This window comes from Amblyraja radiata, chromosome 9, assembly GCF_010909765.2.
Source record: "Amblyraja radiata isolate CabotCenter1 chromosome 9, sAmbRad1.1.pri, whole genome shotgun sequence".
Taxonomy (NCBI): domain Eukaryota; kingdom Metazoa; phylum Chordata; class Chondrichthyes; order Rajiformes; family Rajidae; genus Amblyraja; species Amblyraja radiata.
In genome coordinates, this window is record NC_045964.1 from 26,465,435 (window position 1) to 26,484,626 (window position 19,192).

Consider the following 19,192-nt stretch of genomic DNA (forward strand, 5'->3'; position numbering starts at 1 on the left):
CTCTTCAAGGAAGAACTGGAGGGCCTTGAGATCTTCTTGGTGGGGTTGGAGGCGTAAAGGGACTGGACACCCATGGTACAGATGAGGCAATGGGAGCCTGGGAATTGAAAGTTATTGAAGACTTAAATGACATGTGAGGTGTCTTGGATGTAGGTCGGAAGAGACTGGGCATGGGAGGGATAAGATGGAATCAACTATTTGGAGATGAATTCTGTGGGGCAGAAACATTGGGTCTGCCAGGGCAGTCCTGTTTGTGGATTTGGGGAAGGAGATAGAAACAGGGAGTGTAGTCTGGGAGATGGTGGCCTGATGTTTGGCTGTGGGGTCATTGGTCACGGGATTGGTATGAGGAGGTGTCTGAGAGCTGGCGCCTGGCCTCAACACAGTAGAGGTCGGCCCACCAGACTACAACGGCACCTCCTTTGTCGGCAAGTTTGATAACAACATTTGGATTGTTGTTGAGTGAGCGGATGGCTGTGTGTTCGGAGGGGGTGAGATTGGAGTGGGTAAAGGGAGTGGAGAAGGAACAATGGTTGGTGTGCCAGCAGTAGGAAATAAAACATTGGAAATTATTTTCTTTATTTTTTTCTGCGTCTTTCTTTCTTGTTCTTTATTTAATTCTGTATCTCATTTCAATGTAATTCATCTTCTCTGTTGGTTTTTATCACAAACCTTCATTCCCATGGTTAAGACGATGAACCTTTGGTACCATAATTCACTAAGGCCCTATGTGTTGCTTGACTTGGCTTGACTAATGAGATCTGCTCCATTAAAATCTGGCAAAGTTAAATAGTTATGTCCTGTGTGCTGCAAGTGTTTGTGAAACTCCTTAAATGAATGGATTGAACAAAGCAGCAGGAATTATTAAAGGAATTGCCTTCTGAAAGCACTTTTGTTCCATTTGGAATCTGAAGGTGGTTCAGTGTTCTGTTAGCGTGCACTTTCTCAATGCTTTATCCATGTACATTTTGATTAACTCTGTTTTTTGTATTATATATAGATGTTTGCTATGCATTCATGGGAAAAAACACTGCATCATATTGCAGCTTTAAAAACATTTTTTTGATCAGGCCACAAGTATTGTGTACAGTTCTGGTCGTAGCTTTGCAGGAAGGATGTGGAGGCTTTGGAGAGGGTTCAGAAGAGGTTCACCAGGATATTGCCTGGATTAGAGAGCATTAGCTGTAAGGAGAGTTTGAACAAATTTGGATTATTTTCTCTGGAACGACAGAGGACGAGTGGAGATAGCGGAGTCAGGGGATATGGGAGAAGGCAGGAACGGGGTACTGATTGAGGATGATCAGCCATGATCACATTGAATGGCGGTGCTAGCTCGAGGGGCCGAATGGCCTCCTGCACCTATTGTCTATTGGAGACCTGTATATAAATATGAGAAATCTCTCTCTCTCTCTCTCTCCCTCTCTCTCTCTCTCTCTCTCTCTCTCTCTCTCAACCCTCTCTCTCTCTCTCCCTCTCCCTCTCCCTCTCCCTCTCTCTCTCTCTCCCCCTCTCTCTCTACCTCTCTTAACCTCTCTCTCTCCCTCTCTCTCTCCTCCTCTCTCTCACCCTCCCTCCCTCTCCCCCTCTCTCCCCCTCTCCCCCCCTCCCCCCCTCCCCCTCCCCCCCTCCCTCCCCCCCCCCCTCCCTCCCTCCCTCCCTCCCTCCCTCCCTCCCTCCTCCTCCCTCCCTCCTCCCTCCTCCCTCCCTGGAAACAACCCTCCCGTCGCCTCCTCCGTCCCATCTCTCCTCTCCTCTCCCTCTCGTGCGTCTCGCCTCCTCCTCGCCTCGCTCCCTCCCTCCCTCCTCCTCCCTCCCTCCCTCCCTCTCCTCTCTCTCTCTCTCTCTCTCTCTCTCTCTCTCTCTCTCTCTCTCTCTCTCTCTCTCTCTCTCTCTCTATCTCCTTCCCACTCTCACTCTCTTTCTCTCTCTCTTTCTCTCTCTCTTTCTCTTTCTCTCTCTCTTTCTCTCTTCAGCTTCTATTCTCAATTGTGCACGCACTATATGGCACAGCCGATAGCCAGCCGGCAGTGACAGACTTCCTATGTGTGGAGCATACTTAGTGGAGGGTCAAAGTCCTTCCCATCTCTCAGGAAGAAATGGTCCTTAAATAATTTCATAATAGTGGTTTGATTAAAGTCATTGTAGAATCTCTGTACCTTATCCATTTAAAGTTTAAAATGAAAGACATAGTGGTATGGAGGTGAAACTTGTGAGGCATGTACCCATTTCGGGTGGCACAGTGGTACAGCTGGTAGAGCTGCTGCCTCACAGCCCCAGAGACCAGGGGTTGATCCTGATCTTGGGTACTGTCTATGCAAAGTTTGCACATTCTCCCCCGTGACTGTGTGGATTTCCTCAGGGTGCTCCGGTTTCCTCTCACTTTCAGAAGGCGTGCGGGTTTGTAGGTTAATTGGTCCTCTCTAAATTGTCCCTAGTGCATAGGGAGTGGATGCAGAAGCGGGATAACATAGAACTAGTATGAATGGGTGATCGTTGGTCAACATGGACTCAGCGGGCTGAAGGGCCTGTTTCCATGCTATATCTCTAAACTGAACTAAACATCATTATCTACAGTGTGTGCACTATTCCAATTTCCTTCCTATCTCTCACCATCCTCCCCTTTGTTTCCGACCTTCCAGTCACAAAAAGGCAGGAGCAGGCCCCCAGCATGCTCAGCAATCCCTCCTCATCACAATCACCATTCACCAAGCTGATCTATGCTGCCCTCGACAACCCTTCTATGCCAGTTCCCCTTCACACTCAATTCCTTGATCTTCCAAATATCTATCTCCACCTTAAATACTTCTAATGATCTGGTCTTCAATGCCCCAGAATATAGAAACAAGGAACCACAGATGCTGGTTTACACAAAAGGACACAAAGTGCTGGAGTAACTCAGCGGGTCAGACAGCATCTCTCGAGAACATGGATAGGTGATGTTTTGGGTGAGGACCTTTCTTTGAATTTTAGAATTCAAATTTCTAAATTCAAACCTTTCTAGAATTTAAAAGATTGAGGGGGGATTTTATAGAAACTTACAAAATTCTTAAGTGGTTGGACAGGCTAGATGCAGGAAGATTGTTCCCGATGTTGGGGAAGTCCAGAACAAGGGGTCACAGTTTAAGGATAAAGGGGAAATCTTTTAGGACTGAGATGAGAAAAACATTTTTTTACACAGAGAGTGGTGAATCTCTGGAATTCTCTGCCACAGAATGTAGTTGAGGCCAGTTCATTGGCTATATTTAAGAGGCAGTTAGATGTGGCCCTTGTGGCTAAGGGGATCAGGGGGTATGGAGAGAAAGCAGGTACAGGATACTGAGTTGGATGATCAGCCATGATCATATTGAATGGCGGTGCAGGCTTGAAGGGCCAAATGGCCTACTCCTGCACCTATTTTCTATGTTTGGCTGTTGTGATCTCAGTCAGAAGAAGAGTGCCGACCCAAAATGCCACCTATTCATGTTCTCCAGAGATGCGGCCTGATTCGCTGAGTTACTCCAGCACTGTGACTTCCTTCCTTGGAATGTCCTGACTTCAATTTGCCTTTCACCACAATGGATGAACTGCTGATGCTATCTTACTCTGCTCTGGAGCATCTGGACAACAGGAAGATATACATCAACCTGCTGTTCAAGGATGCCAGCCCTGAGTTCAACACTATCATTTCCTGCAAACTCAACACAAAGCTCCAAGATCTGGGCCCATGTTCCTCCCTTTGCAAATGGATCCTTGACTTCCTCATCAGCAGAGCTCAATCAGTGGGGATTGTTAACAACATGTCCTCCTCACTGAACATCAATACAGTGCACCTCAAAACTGCCAACAGTCCCCTGCTCTACACCTTTACACCCATGATTATGTGGCTAAACACAGCTCCATGCCTTCTATAAATTGGCGGCCAAACACCACCGTGGTTGACAGAATCATGGGTGGAGAGGAGTTGGTGTGTCGGAGAGAGATAGAACATCTGGTTTAGCGGTGCCGCAACAAAAAACTCTCACATCATCAACAAAATGATGCTGTTGATGGCACAGCAGCACAGTGGTAGAGTTGCTGCCTTGCGTGCTGTCTGTACAGAGTTTGCATGTTCTCCTTGCGACCCTGTGTGCTCCGGTTTCCTCCCACACTCCCACACTCCAAAGAAGTGCAGGTTTGTAGGTTCATTGGCTTTGATTAAAAAAATGTCGATAGCCCCTATTGTGTAGGATAGAGCTAGTATACGGCGTGACCGTTGGTCGGAGTGGACTCAGTGAGCCGAACAGCCTGTTTCCGCCAAATCTAAAGTAAAGTAAAACCAAAGAATAATCATTGCCTTTGGAAAGTGGAAGTCTAGAAACTACGAGCCAGTTTTCATTGGTGGGTTTGTGGTGGAGAAATCAGCAGCTTCAAATTCCTGGGCGTTAATATCCCAAACGACCAGTCCTGTGCCAGCCACATGGATGTAATCACAAAGGAGGCACACCAGAGCCCCTACTTTCTTCAAAGCTTAAGAGAGAACCGTATTGCATGGAATACTATAACAAACTTCTACAGAAACATTGTGGAAAGTGGCCTTACCGGTTGTATCATATGGCAATTGCAAAGCACAGGAATACAAGCGACTGTAGAGAGTGGAGGACACAGCCCAGTCTCTCACGCGCACGGCCCTCTCTGTCATCAACTACACCTACACGAGGCGCTGCTTCAGAAGGTTGCATCTATCATTAAGGATCACCACCATCCAGGCATTGCCTCAGAGGGTGGTGGAGGCGGGTTCTCTGGATGCTTTCAAGAGAGAGCTAGATAGGGCTCTTAAAGATAACGGAGTCAGTGATATGGGGAGAAGGCAGGAACGGGGTACTGATTGGGGATGATCAGCCATGATCACATTGAATGGCGGTGCTGGCTCGAAGGGCCGATAGGCCTACTCCTGCACCTATTGTCTATTGTCTATTATCTAATTATGCCTTCTGGCTGCTACCATCAGGCATGAGGTAGAGAGGATTGAAGTCCCACACCAGCAGGTTCAGGAACAGCTGCTTTCCTACAACTATCAGGTTCTTGAACCGTCCTGCACAATCCTCAAACTACCACAGCAATTTGATCATCTCTTGTACCACCACGGACCGATTGTATATTTTTGCGTTAAAAAACAATGTCTTGGTTTTTTGCTCAATTGTTTTATGGAAAGATCTGAAACATCACCTTTCCACATCTTCCAGAGATGCTGTTCAACCCGCTGAATTATTCCAGCCTGTGTTTTCTTTTATTTTCACTCTTGTAGAATTGATTTATTATTTTTTTTTTTTTGTGTTGTCTAAGTCCAAGTGGCTTTAATGCAAGCAAGATTTTCATTGTACCTCGTTGGGTTTGTGCATATGACAATAAACTCAACTTGATTTACGCTTAGAGCTCTGGGCAGCAAAGAGAAAATTCACCTTTGTGAAAGTGCACAGATGTAAAATACTCGCTTTTGAATTTTCAAACCGTGTGCTGTTAAAAACAGAGTGTATTTTCTGTTGTTGTTGGTTGCATCCATGGATACTGATATCTGATGGGCCAGCTTTTGGCATTTAAATGCTGGCTCTCGTTGCCTGGCTGTCTAGTTGTTGAACCAGTTGATCACAGACCTGCACAGCTGCTTCCTAGATAGAAGAGCTAGACTTAGTGGTATAAATCCCGAAAGCTGGGGCATAGAAGCTGATCCCTGAGAATCGGATTAAAGCTATGCCAAACACTAGCTGTGCGAGTGAATGTAATGCCATCAGTCTATGGTGTCGTAAGCTTCAGTGATCAGGATCTCATGACCCTGATCCTGTGGAACAAAAAGCATTTGGAATAGAATTTAAAGAATTCTTTAAAGGGTATTTGCAATTGAGTGGCATGAAAGTGCTCCAGATTGTTCTCTGAGATGTGGAGGGGGAGAGTGTAGCAGACTAGGCAAGTCACTCTGATTTAGAGAAGTGAAAGGCAATCTCATTGAAACGTGAAATTGTCTTGCTGCTTGACAAGGTAAAGGGAGAGATGATGTTTTCTTTGGCTGGTGTGTCTGGAACCAGTGTTCAGTCTGAAAGTAATGGGTTCACCATTCAGTAAGGGGGAAAAGGAATTTCTTCACAAGAGGGTGGGGGTGAATCTTTGAAATTGTCTGTGCAGTGAGGCTGTGGAGGCTCAGTTGCCGACTATATTCAAGATAAGCATTGGCCTGTTTTGGACAAAATGGAAACAAGGAATGTTGGAGGACAGGAAAATGGTACAGAGGTAAAAGGTCAGTCACAATTTTATTGAATGGTGGAGCAGCTTAAGGCATCAAATATGAGCAACCTACCCCTGCGTCTGAAGTCCAAAGAAGAATGCCATCCCAAAACGTCATCTGTCCATTCCTTCCACAGATGCTGCCTGACCCGCTGAGTTCCTCCAGCACTTTGTCTTTTGCTCAAGATTCCAACATCTGCACTCTTGTGCCTTCACACGCCTGCTTCTATTCCCCGTGCTCTGTGTGTTCGTGAAACCGCATGAAGTGGGAGAAACTTACAATTATACATTCTTTTAAATCTACATTCCTATTAAGAATATAATTTAAGAGCTATTGTTACTTTAATTCTCTTAAGTGATGTTCATGCCCACAGTATTTTATAATTCCAATACTTAGATAGGTCGTAAATTTTAATGTCATTCTTAAAAGTTAAGAACTGAAGTGCTGATCACAAGCAGCTCGATGTAAACTGATAACTGTGTGAACTTTGCATTTTAAATCGGAGCAAACTGTCCTTGTAAATACAGATGAAAACTAGGATTGCCATTTAGTTAATGGTGATTCTGAACGTTTCAACGCTAAAAGGGCTTTCTCACTGTGCGACCTGAAGCAAGACTTAACAAGATTTAACATCGTGGGAACCTTCTGCGATAGCAGTACGGCATTCGTGGACCACCGAGGACCTCCGTGGCGCTAACGGCAGGTAGTCGTGTGACTTGGTAAGGTCGGGAGAAAATTCAAACATTTTTTAATTTCTCCAAGAGTGCCTTGAGCACTTTTTGGTGAGCATTGCAACATTGTATGAACGCAGTGGCCCGTGCGATATCCGTAATAACTCTTGCGGGTACCGTGGGAACTCCTGCGAACGGTGAGTAACTGAGCAGTTTGATTGTCAGTGCTTGTTTTACCTCATTGTTAAATAAATATATTTTTTACTATCAGATTGATGTCTGCAATTCTTCATTAACACATCACTACAAGATGAATGTCTCTAATGTTATAATACCTCTCATGCTGAAACACAAAATAGTTGAAGGGAGGTGAAATAATCACATTTTCATTCTTTTTCATTTTTGAGTGTTCAGGTACCTCACTTGCTGAGCTATTTTACTCCAGCAGTTTGTGTCTCTTTTTGTCTAAAGCAGTTTCTAAGACTGGAGGAACTCCGCGGGCCAGGCAGCATCTACGGAGGGAAATGGACATGCGACCCTTTCTTCAGGCTGCCTTATCTCTCCCCCCCCCCCCCCCCCTTCCCCACACACAAATGCTGGAGAAACTCAGCGGGTGCAGCAGCATTTATGGAACGAAAGAAATAGGCAACGTTTCGGCCCGAAAAGTTGCCTATTTCTTGTGCATGTGTCGGAAGGAACAGCAGATGCCGGTTTAAAGAGAATGCTGGAGTAACTCGACGGCAGGCAGCATCTCTGGGGAGAAGGAATGGGTGACATTTCGGGTCGAGACCCTTCTGATATGCTGCTTGTCCCGCTGAGCTACATGTTGTGTCTATCTTCGTTTTAATCCAGCATCTGCAGTTCCTTCCTGGCCGAACCCGATTGAAAGATGAGAGGCTGGGCGATAGAGCACTGGGTCTGACAAGGATCAGGCTTCAGTAAGCAAAGTAAAGAGAGGTGGCAACGTTTTGGAAATGAAGCGGGTAATCCGAGTGATGGCGAGACGGTATCCTCTAATCATAATGTGTCAGAAAGAACTGTAGATGTTGGTTTGCGCCGATGATAGACACAGTAATACTGGAGACAGACATAACATCATGGACGGGCAGCATCTGGATAAAAGGAATGGGTGACGTTTCGGGACGAGACTCTGAAGAAGGGTCTCTAACCGAAACGTCACACATTCCTTCTCTCCAGAAATGCTGCCCGTCCCGCTGTGTTACTCCAGCATTTCGTGTCTATCTTCCGTATGCTCTGTGATGGTCATCTCGGAGTCAAGTGGCAACTCTGGTCTGTAGACACGAGGAAATGCAGATGGAGGAATCACGAGCAAAACACAGAGCGTTGGACGAGCCTGACCCTTTGAGTTCCTCCATCACTTTGTGTTGAAGTCAGGTCTGGACATTGCTTGGCTCAGTCTCAGGCGCCGGCTAACTAGGAACGTTGCCTATTTCCTTCGTTCCATAGATGCTGCTGCACCCGCTGAGTTTCTCCAGCATTATTGTGTACCTTTGATTTTCCAGCATCTGCAGTTCCTTCTTAAACACAAATGCACCGAGTTCCTCCAGCACTTCGTGTTTTGCTCAGTATTCCAGCATCCGCTGTCTCCAATAAAACAAAACTACTGTCAAAAGGGTGAAGAATAGGGGGCAGAGATAGATACATTCCTGATTAGTGCGGCTGTCAGGAGATTATGGGGAGAAGGCAAGAGAATGTGGTTGAGAGGGAGTGCCCATCTGTTACTATTAATTGGACAGTTCGGTCTGTGAAACGCAACACGCCAGCCCCGACATCCAGCCCGGTGGTCAGTCCTTTGAAGATAGACACCAGTTGCTTGGAGCAACTCAGCGGGACAGGCAGCATCTCTGGAGAGAAGGAACGGGTGGCGTTTCGGGTCGAGAGCCTTCTTCAGACTGAAGGTTTCACCTCTCAGTAGATAATAAAATAAGACAATCATCACGGTCAATGTGAGACACAGTCTTTATTCCTATTTGACAAAATAAAAAGACGACTTCTTGCACATATTGAGAGAAGGTGCATCACACCAAACAACATTTGTCTAAAAAAAAACAGATTATTCTTCAGCTCATTAAAGAGCTCGGGTGAAAAAAACCAATATAGTGTGTGAAAAAAAGTAACATCATTTGTGCCACGTGATTAACAACACTACAGTCCACGATGTTCATTCAAGATTAACGGGAAAGATCGGGAGACGGACAAGTCACTCGCACAAATAACAGAAATGCCGAGTACCGTGGGAACTCTTTATCGTGGGAACTCTTTATCGTGCGGAACTCGTGCTGGACCACGACCACTTCACTCGGGTGACATCTTGCTTCAGGTCGCACCGTAAGAACTGGCCATAACCACTGCATTTAAGTTTGAGGAGTGTTTTGTACTTGATAATTTAAAATTATTGCTATTTATATTTCAAAAGAACTGTCAGGCAAACTAAGTGAATAATTATGCTGAATCTTTTAAAACCAGAATTTGACGTGGGGGTTCAGTGTGGACCTGGTAACTCTGCTGGGGAATGCGTTGATGAGTTCAAGCCCAACATGATAGATTTTAAGTGCATAATCTTGGCTATAGATGTGGTTCTGAGAGGGTACTGCATTGTCAGAGAGTCTTGAATTTTGAATGAGATTTTAATCTGAGAGTCTAAGTGAATATTTAAAAAGTCCCAAGGTGCTTTGGAAAAGACCAAGGGAACCTTTTGCCAACGCTTTTCTAACACGAATAGACAGATTACCCGGTTGTTTATGTCATTGCTGTTCAGTGTAGTTTGTTATGTGGTTGACCACATTAAGGCAGTGATTTAATTTCAAAAGTAATTTAGTGGCTGTGAAACTTGCTGTACAAAATGCAAATACTTTCTCATAATTTTGGAGAAAGTATGTTGGTAACATTTCAACGTTGTAGGATAATATGGTTTATGTAAGTTTGTAAAATTATCTTTTACTTGGTTTGTTTTAAAATCACGATTCTAATTTTATAATTTAATAAAAGCTCGATGATTCTATTCCCCATTTATGTCAAATGATAAGAAATGTGATTTCTCTTTAGCCTATATTATTGGTTTAATAACAATTCTATGAATTGAAATGCAACTCACAATTTGTCAAACTTCAAAGGAAATAAACTGTCTGCTTTATTACAGGTGATTCATTTGCACAATTTCGTTTTGCTGAAGAAAAGGAGTGGGAAATAGAAGTTTCTACAAGTAAACAAGTAAGGTTTTGCAAACAAGTAAAGGTTTTTCCATTAGTATCAATATGTTTCAGATATTTTGTGATCAGAAATTGTAAAATCAACTGGTAATATACAAGTAATAACAAGGATGCTGGTTTATACCAAAGATAGACACAAAATAACTCAGCAGGTCAGGCAGCATCTCTGGAGAACTGGGATAGGCGATGTTTCAGGCTGTAACCCAAACACCTATCCATGTTCTCCAGGAATGCTGCCTGACCTGCTGAGACACTCCAGCATCTTGTGTCTAGCTTTGGCAATAAACAAGCACAGCGAACCACAAAAATCTTATAAATATTGTAGCCAACAATAAAATAGAAAACCAAAATGCTGTTTGAGTTTTGCAGTGTAGTACATTGTAGATTTTTGCAACATAGTCAGTGATGCAATGGCTCGGAGGTTTATCAGCTCTTATAATGCCGAAGAATTTAAGCTTGGTTTGGGCAATTACTATTTTTAAATTTTAGCCGACAACAGCTGATTATTAATAAACTTGTCAAAGAGCTACTTGGAAAAGTATGTTGTCAGAAATGTTCCGTAGCTCTGATATATCGTGAAAATAACCTATAGGTCAATACCAAGAACATTAGAGAATGTTATTCCTCTTTTAGAGGAGAATTTAATGGCATTAAATTCATCACATTAATCCGAGAAATCCAGGGATTCCTTGGGTAATTGTTGCAGGCATTTACTTTTCTTGTTCGTTCGATGACTTATTCGCTAAACATGTGTCTTCATTCATTGTCCCGAAAGATTATCTGTCAAGTGAGAAAATACTTGCATTTTTCCCGCAGTTCACTAATATATCTTTGTAAGCCTGGCAATTGATTTGCTGTAGTCCTATCATCAATTTTTGTTTTGGTACAATCTACTATCAATTCCACTGCCTCAAGAGCATTGAGCTCCAGGTTGTTACGAAGGCACCAGGACATCAGTTGTGTCATTTCCAGTCTGTAGGCAGATTCCTCCCCATCGTGGATCAGTCCAATCAGGGTTGTGTCGTCCGCAAACTTGAGAAGCTTGACAGAGGAGTCTGTGGAGGTGCAGTCGTTGGTGTAGAGAGAGTAAAGAAGAGAGGAGAGTAAAGGAGAGAGGAGAGTACGCAGCGAGGTCCATGGGTAACTTATGATGCTCTTGTTTGATTGCCTGACTTCCTTGGTATTTGAGTTTTGAGAACAAATTAAGAATTCAGACAATTTCCTGTCATGTCTTGTGATATGACCTGCCTCCATTATCAAGTTATTTAAAAAAATCACGAAACAAATTGCTATTTATTCTAAAACAAGATATCATAAATGCATTATTTAATTAAAATAAATCGCAGAGCAAAAATATATTAATAATTTATTCAGGCAAATTAAGTATTGACAATAATTTGTTTATTTTATGATGGGCAGGATATAGTTATTTGTAATTTGGTAGACTTTATCCAGGGATATAGAAAAATAATTTGATGATGTGCATGCGGAGAGGCTAGTAGTAATGTTTTAGTTTAGTTTAGAGATACAGCGTGGAAACAGGCCCTTCAGCCCACCGTACACACCGACCAGCGAACAATAGCTCTGTCCTACAAACTAGGAACCATTTACAGTTTTTTTTACCGAAGTCAATTAACCTACAAGCCTGTACATCTTTGGAGTGTGGGAGGAAACCGGAACACCCAGAGAAAACCCACGCAGTCACAGGGAAAACGTACATACTTCATACAGACAGCGTCCGTAGTCAGGATCGAACCTGGGTCTCTGGTGCTGTAAGGCAGCAACTTTACCGCTGTGCCACGGTACCGCACTGTAGATGAGCATTATGCTCCAGTCTGTTTAAAGCGGGGTAAATGTTGGGGCATATAGATATTGATGTTTTATATGTGTAGTTTAAAACTAATGTAATGAATTGGGTTATCTAATTTAATTTTTAGTCTTTGAATATTAATGTCTGAGATTTTGGGTAACCTGGAAAGAAGTCATTTAGCCCAATGAATGTATGCTGGCTTTAATCTTCCCAGTCTTACTCTCTAGCTCATTCCTGTACTTATTATCTTTTCCCTTTGATCACCTATTTCATTTCTGCTTTCACCACGATTTAAACCAGTGTTTTCCAATGGGCAAAATTGAGAAACAAGGAACTGCAGATGCTGGTTTGCACAAAAGCACACAAAGTGCCGAAGTAACTCAGCTGATCAGGCTGGAGAACATAAGTCTGGAGAACATAAATGAGTTCTGACCAAAATTCTCGCCTATCATTTTCTCCAGAGATGCTGCCTGACCTGCTGAGCTACCTCAGTCAGCACTGTGTCCTTTTATTCCCATGGGCAGTCGCAACCATTAAAGCAGAAATAATTAGTCACTGAAATTCAGAAAATGTCATGATTTATTCTTGAACAGAACAATTAAGGTACTTGTAGGAAAAGGAAGGTCGTTAGGGAAATAAATTCTATAATTGGATGACTCATCAATCATCATTTTCCATCCTGTCCACCTGTCCAGTTTGTTTCTGCTTTTCATGAAGTTTAATGACTCATACTGGGATTTTGTTTGAGCACAACTTTCAGTTTGTGGGCGTTACTAGCAAGGTTCAAATTTATTACCCATCCCGAACTATCCTTGAGAAAATGGTGCTGATCCACATTCTTGAACGCTACAGTTCTTCAGCCGAAGGAACTTGTAGTGTTCTCGGGTGGCAAACCCCAGCACTTGGACCCAGCATCAATGAAGGGGCAGCAAAATGTTTCCAAGTGTGGGTAGTGTGTGGCTCGGAGGAGAACGTGAACGTGACGGTGTTATTCACGTCCTTGGAAAGCTTGTCCCTCTTGGTGACAGAGATCCTGAGTTTGAGAGGTGCGGTAATAGTGGAGGCAAGTAACTGCAGGGTTAAGGTGATAGATTGGGAGACATTGATTTCATTTTCAGCAGCAGTTTTTATATCTTTTATCAGATTTGTGTCAAACCAGATAATGTTGGGTTCAAATGTAGAAACAATGAACTGCAGACGCTGGTTTACACAAAATGACACAAAATGCTGGAGTAACTCAGCTCGTCAGGCAGCATCTCTGGAGAACATTTTGGGTTGGAGCCCATCTTCAGACTTGAAACATCACCTATCTCTAGAGATGCTGCATAACCTGCTGAGTTACTCCAGCAATCTGTGTCCCTTTGTGTTGGGTTCAAGCTTGACTGTGTTTGCCATTCACATGCTTGCTCTCTAATAATTCCTTAACTACTGCATACCTTGTTTGTGTTTGCAAACAACGAGATGATTATATTTAGATGTTGCGTTCTGAGTGCAGCCCCTGATCACCAGGATTCAGTCAATGTGCGATACTCACTGTTGCCATTCACTGGCTCTGTAACGTTGAGTCTGATCCTGAATAATTTAAATGTGCCAGTTGTTTAAATGTGGCAGAAAGACAGATTCAGTTTTAGTTTTAGAAATACAACGTGGAAACAGGCCCTTCGAACCACGCCGACCAGGGATCCCTGTACACTAGCAATATCCTGCACAATAAGGACAATTTACAATCTTTACCGAAGCCAATTAATGTACAAACCTGTACGCCTTTTGAGTGTGGGAGGAAACCAGAGCACCCAGAGAAAGCCCACAAGGTCACAGGGAGAATGTACACACTTCATACTGACAGCACCTATAGTCAGGATTGAACCCAGGTCTCTGGTGCTGTAAGGCAGCAACTCTACATATGCAGACATATGCAGCTTGTATATAGATTACAGCACCCTCTGAACGGTCTCATTCAACATTACTAAGTTGGTACTGGATTCAACTAAATGCAGAACAGATTCCCCTTTACAATGTCCCATCAAACACACTTGAACTAGGGACAGCAAAAATTACATAACTGCTTGAAGCCCCTTCTATACTCCCCCAGTTTAGAAACAGTGCAGTTTAGGTACATTAATCTTTCTCTCTCTCTCTTTGATTTAATGTCACCTTTTACTCCTTCTCCCCAGCTGACCCTCTGTTCTCTCTCTTTCTCTTTTGCTCAGTCCTCATCCACCTTATTGTGTCTGACGTGTAGTGTTATTTAGTTTAGTTTATTATTGTCACATGTACCGAGGTACAGTGAAAAAGCTTTTTGTGTGCTATCCAGTCAAAGATAAGACTATACATGAATACAATCAAGCCATCCAGAGTGCAGAGATAAAGGGTACTACATTTAGTGCAAAGATATAACATTGAAGTCCGATAAAGTCTGATTAAAGATAATTCAAAGGTCACTAATGAGGTAGATGGGAGGTCAGTGTTGCATGTGTACAGGAGCTAAAGTGAAGAAGTACATAGGCAGTGCCAACTCTTTTGGTACCGAGTCCAGCTCCCTCTACACGGAATTTAAAATAGTCCCATTTTGTCCCTTCAAATGAACCCAGGGCAGCTCGAACATGGTTTGAATGCAATGGAAATTTCCTTGTGCTGTACTATCAAATTCTTCAGATTCGGGCCATTAAACTTCATCTTGAACTGCTGAATTTCTGTTCAAATATTGTAATTCCTATTTATTCCCTGTTTGTTTAATTATGCATTATATGTTGTTTCTGTATTTCAGATGTCACCACTGTTTGTAGATTGCCAGTCTCTGGCCCAGACTCTTCAGCAACTGCCACTTCACCTTCAACTGAATGTGGAAGCTGAGTTGGTACAGGTAGGATTAATTTACTAAGTATTCACACAATACAGAAATGTTTGTGGAACATATTTACTTTTGGCAGATTTCAAACATTTCTGCCAGTAGTTTATTTTCAAAGTTGATTTGGAAGGTGTACTTATCGAAAACAGTTAATAGCGTTGTTTTTTCCTTACTCTTTATTGATACGGGTGTATATTATGAACTTAATTTGTTCTATTGGTACCTTTTAACACATGTTTTCTGAAGAAGACTATGGTACAATCTATTTCTAGCTCTTGGCTTTCACATATTTAAGCCAGTTGCTAGGAGATGCATTAAGGGCATTGGTATCCTTACAGCCATTCTCTTTCACCAGCAAGATAAAAGTCAGCACTAGAATTCAAATGGTCTTTGGGACCATGAATTCAAAAGGAGAAGAATTTTATGTTTAAATGCTGTGGTTTTCTCCCAGTTTAAAACGTTACAGAGTACTGAAACACAATACTGGCGCTGAAAATAGTGCGCAATAACTGTGGAAAGAGAAACAGAATGAGTGTTTCAGATTGTTTTAAGTTGCAAATAAGGGGAAAGAGAGCAAAGGGTGTTTTAGAGTGGAGCTGAAGAGATGCAGACTGACTGGTGGTGCTAGTGCTGATTGTAAATGAATGGTAAACATGTGGCACAATGAGGTGTAAACGGAAGATAACAAATGAAATCTGACATAAAAAACAGGAGAAAGAGAGAAAAAATAAACTGAATATTGGAACAAGGTGCAATATTAATCCGAAATTGTCAAATTTGATTTGAGTTCCAAAATGCAATGGGTCTCATTTGGTTTATTTTGATTATTATTTTGTATTTAATGAGATTATTTTCCTCAAGATAACATTAAGCTTTGTTGGAAGAGGGAAAGAGGCCAGAGGCAGAGTGGGCTAGAGAAGGAAGTCTGAATAAGGGTCCTGACCGAAACGTCACCTATCCATATTCTCCAGAGATGCTGTCTTTCCCGCTGAGTTGCTTCAGACTTTGCATCTTTTTTTATAAACCAGCATCTACAGTTCCTTGTTTTCAGAGAATTAAAGCATTAGCAATTGGAAAGTTAGGGTAACCTTTGCATATTGCATGAAGGTGTTCCACTAAGCAACCACCCATCCCAAGAGTAGAGAAAACCAGTTTGTGATTAACGCGTATGGTGTAGATTTGAGACTTTCAATCGCTTCTGGTCACTATCTTATCACAAACCTTCCCTTTTGTTATATCTGACCCTTCACTGTTCCATTTCTAATTTTCACCAGTTCTGATAAATCGTAATCAACCCAAAATCTTAATGCTGCTTCTTTGGATAAGTTGGTTGAATTATTTGTTTTAGGATCATTTGGTTCAGGATGAGTGAAGGTGAATGGGGTATTACTATGGTGATTCTGGTTTTAAGACCGGCAATTCAAATAATTGAAGGCAATGAATAAAATGATCTCATACACTGGTAGTATTATCAAGTTCTCTTTTTGTTTTCCATAATCTTTCCGTTTCCCCCTTAAAGTATTGATTCTGAATGAAATGTACTCTTGAGCATGCTTCCACCAACCTTTCTGGCAGTGTAATTTCTCTTCCACACTCAAGCCATTTTCTGATTAATACAGCATGGAAACAAGATTTGCAGACCACTGCACCCCTCCCCGCCATCAAGCATCCATTTGCATTAATCCTGTCTATATCATGGGCAGTTACAGTAACCTGTTATCTCGCCAAATAATATGTCTTTGGCATGTGGGGCAGGGGATAGCTGGCAGATAAAATTATGGAGAATCCAAGAGATTTTATGTACATTAAAAAAGAAGAGGGTAACTAGAGAGAGAATAGGACCCTCAGAAACCAAGGCAGTCATTTATGTGTGGAGTTGGGCAAATGTCCTCAATGAGTATTTCGCTGTTTTTACCATGGAGAAGATCATGAAGGCCAGGGAACTTGGGACAGTTAATGGAGATGTCTTGAGGACAGATCGTATTATGATCGAGGATGTACTGAATGTCCTAGGGCATATAAAGATAGATAAATCTCTCGGGCCTGATCAGATATATCCGAGGACGCTGTGGGAGTTAGAGAAGAAATTGCAAGAGCCCAGGCTGAGATCTATGAATCATCGTTAGACATGAGTGAGGTGCTGGATGACTAGAAGGTGGCTAATGTTGTGCCCCTATTTAAGAAGGGCAGGAAGGAAAAACCTGGGAAGTATAGACTAGTGAGCCTAATAACTGTGATAGGCAATTTACTGGAGGGGATTCTGAGGGATAAGCTATATATGGGGGTGGGAGATTGCAACCTTCACATGGTCCGCCCTGTTTCAACGAATGCAATCAACCTGGCGTGCACAATCAAATAAGATCAAATAGATCAAGTTGTCCGACAACTTTAGGCTGTGTACACCATACGCAAGAAGAAGAAGCTATATATGCATTTGGAGACGGGCTGATTAGGGAAAGTCAGCATGATTTTGTACATGGAAAATGGTGTCTTACAAAATCGATTCCATTTTTTGAAGAGGTAACGTAAAAGGTTGACGAGACTGTAGACGTTGTCTTTATGGACTTCAGCAAGGCTTTTGATCAGATTCCTCATGGTAGGCCACTCTGGAAGGTTAGATCGCATGGGATCCAGGGAGAGCTAGTTAACTGGGTACTGAATTTGCTTCTTGGAAGAACAGGCTTAAAGTGAGAGGGGCAACTTTTACACTCATGGAGTGGTGGGTAGATGGAATGAGCTGCCAGAGAAGGTAGTTGAGGCAGAAACTATAATGGCATTTAAAAGACCCTTGGACACGTACATGGATGGGAAAGGTTTAGAGGGATATGGGCCAAAATTAGACTAGATTAGATGAGGCATTTTGACTGGCATGGATGAGTTGGGCTGAAGAGTCTGTTTCCGTGCTGTATGACTCTGTGGAAGAACACCCGAGAGATCACTATGGAGAACATGCACACTTTACAAAATGCACCCAAAGTTAAGATTGAACCCCAGTCTCGTTTAATTATTCTGCAGCACTAAATACTGCAGTTCTGTGCTGTCAATGACTATAAAATCTGCATTCTCAGGCATACAACTCTTTATAATTTTAAACAGTTGTGCTCCTCTTAATCCTTTGTGTTCTATGAGGAATCTAAATGAAGTATTGCCTCATTAATACTAAACATAATTCTCAGGATTTTGTTTTTTGACAATCAAAATTTATTTTAACATTTTGCATGCTGTTTTTCATTTATGAATCCATGTTTCATATTAATGTCAGAGTTACCCAGCATTGGTAATAGGATGATTGCCCAGTGATTGTTGAATTTACCTTGTCTTACAACCTTGTCAGTTTTACAATTAATTTCCACTGTTTCCACATCTAAAGAGGATTAGATGTCTGTGGCCAGAGGCTCAGTAATGTTCTCCTATGCTTTTCATGGTAACAGGGTATCTCCGATCCAGATTGTCTAACTCTTTGCTCTGAAACCTGAAAATATTTTAATTACCACCCTTTGGTTTTTTAAATTCTATTTCTTAAGTAACTTCTCCGTAACTGAAGAGGCACTTATGTGACAAGCCACATAAAACAGAAGAATTGTAATTTCAATAGTTCCCAATGTTGAATTTGTCAACTTTGCGTTTTGTGTTTCCTTCACATTTAGGTAAATCCACCTGCAGAGCTACCACAGATCAGATTGAAGAGTATGGACGATGGCAAAAGCAAATTTGGCCAATTTAGAGCACACACTAAAGCTTCCCCAACAAATGTGGAAACCATTCCGGTCAACATCATACTCAACTCTACAACACTGGAATCTGAACATACTGCTCCTGCATCTGAATCGCAGGAACCAGCAGACCATCTGGATGAGGAGCTGGAATTTTTACTTCACTTAGAAACACCTGTCAGCAAGAATGATGTTTCCTTAAAAGGAACTCAGGACACAGAAGATGATCCTGAAAATGTTGATATTTCAATTGGTGAGCCACTGTCATTAAAAGCACATTTTATTTTTCAAATGCTAGGAATACCGATTTTGAATGTTTAGTAATATTGCATTCATTTCTTCAGTTTGAATACACACTAGTAATAATTCAGCACACTTGTGAAAATGATAAGTTACAAAAAACAATTGGAAGCTGCCAATGATAAATCTAGGATGCACATTGTTGGACTTAATGAACAATGTTATATTTAATTTGGTGTTTGGGATAAAAAGAGCAAGAAAACTCTTAATCATAAGTCATAATTTAATAATCACATCCTCATGTGTGAGTGAATAATTGTAAATGAGAGTAGTTATTTCTGGTAGTGTAGGAAGGAACCACAGATTATGATTTAAACCAAAGATAGACACAAAAAGCTGGATTGACTCAGCGGGACAGGCAGCATCTCTGGAGAGAAGGAATGGA

At 42.1% G+C, this 19,192-nt stretch overlaps 1 protein-coding gene across 3 annotated transcripts in view; it reads left to right on the forward strand.

Annotated features, from left to right (window-relative positions):
- Window positions 1–19,192, forward strand: part of aven (apoptosis and caspase activation inhibitor) — a 116,666-nt gene that overhangs the window by 71,159 nt on the left and 26,315 nt on the right. For all 3 annotated transcript variants that reach the window (XM_033026934.1, XM_033026933.1, XM_033026932.1), the window contains exons 3-5: window positions 10,067–10,137; window positions 14,714–14,809; window positions 18,442–18,760. In XM_033026934.1, coding sequence (XP_032882825.1) covers window positions 10,067–10,137; window positions 14,714–14,809; window positions 18,442–18,760 — 486 coding nt within the window. The remainder of the gene's footprint in view (window positions 1–10,066; window positions 10,138–14,713; window positions 14,810–18,441; window positions 18,761–19,192) is intronic.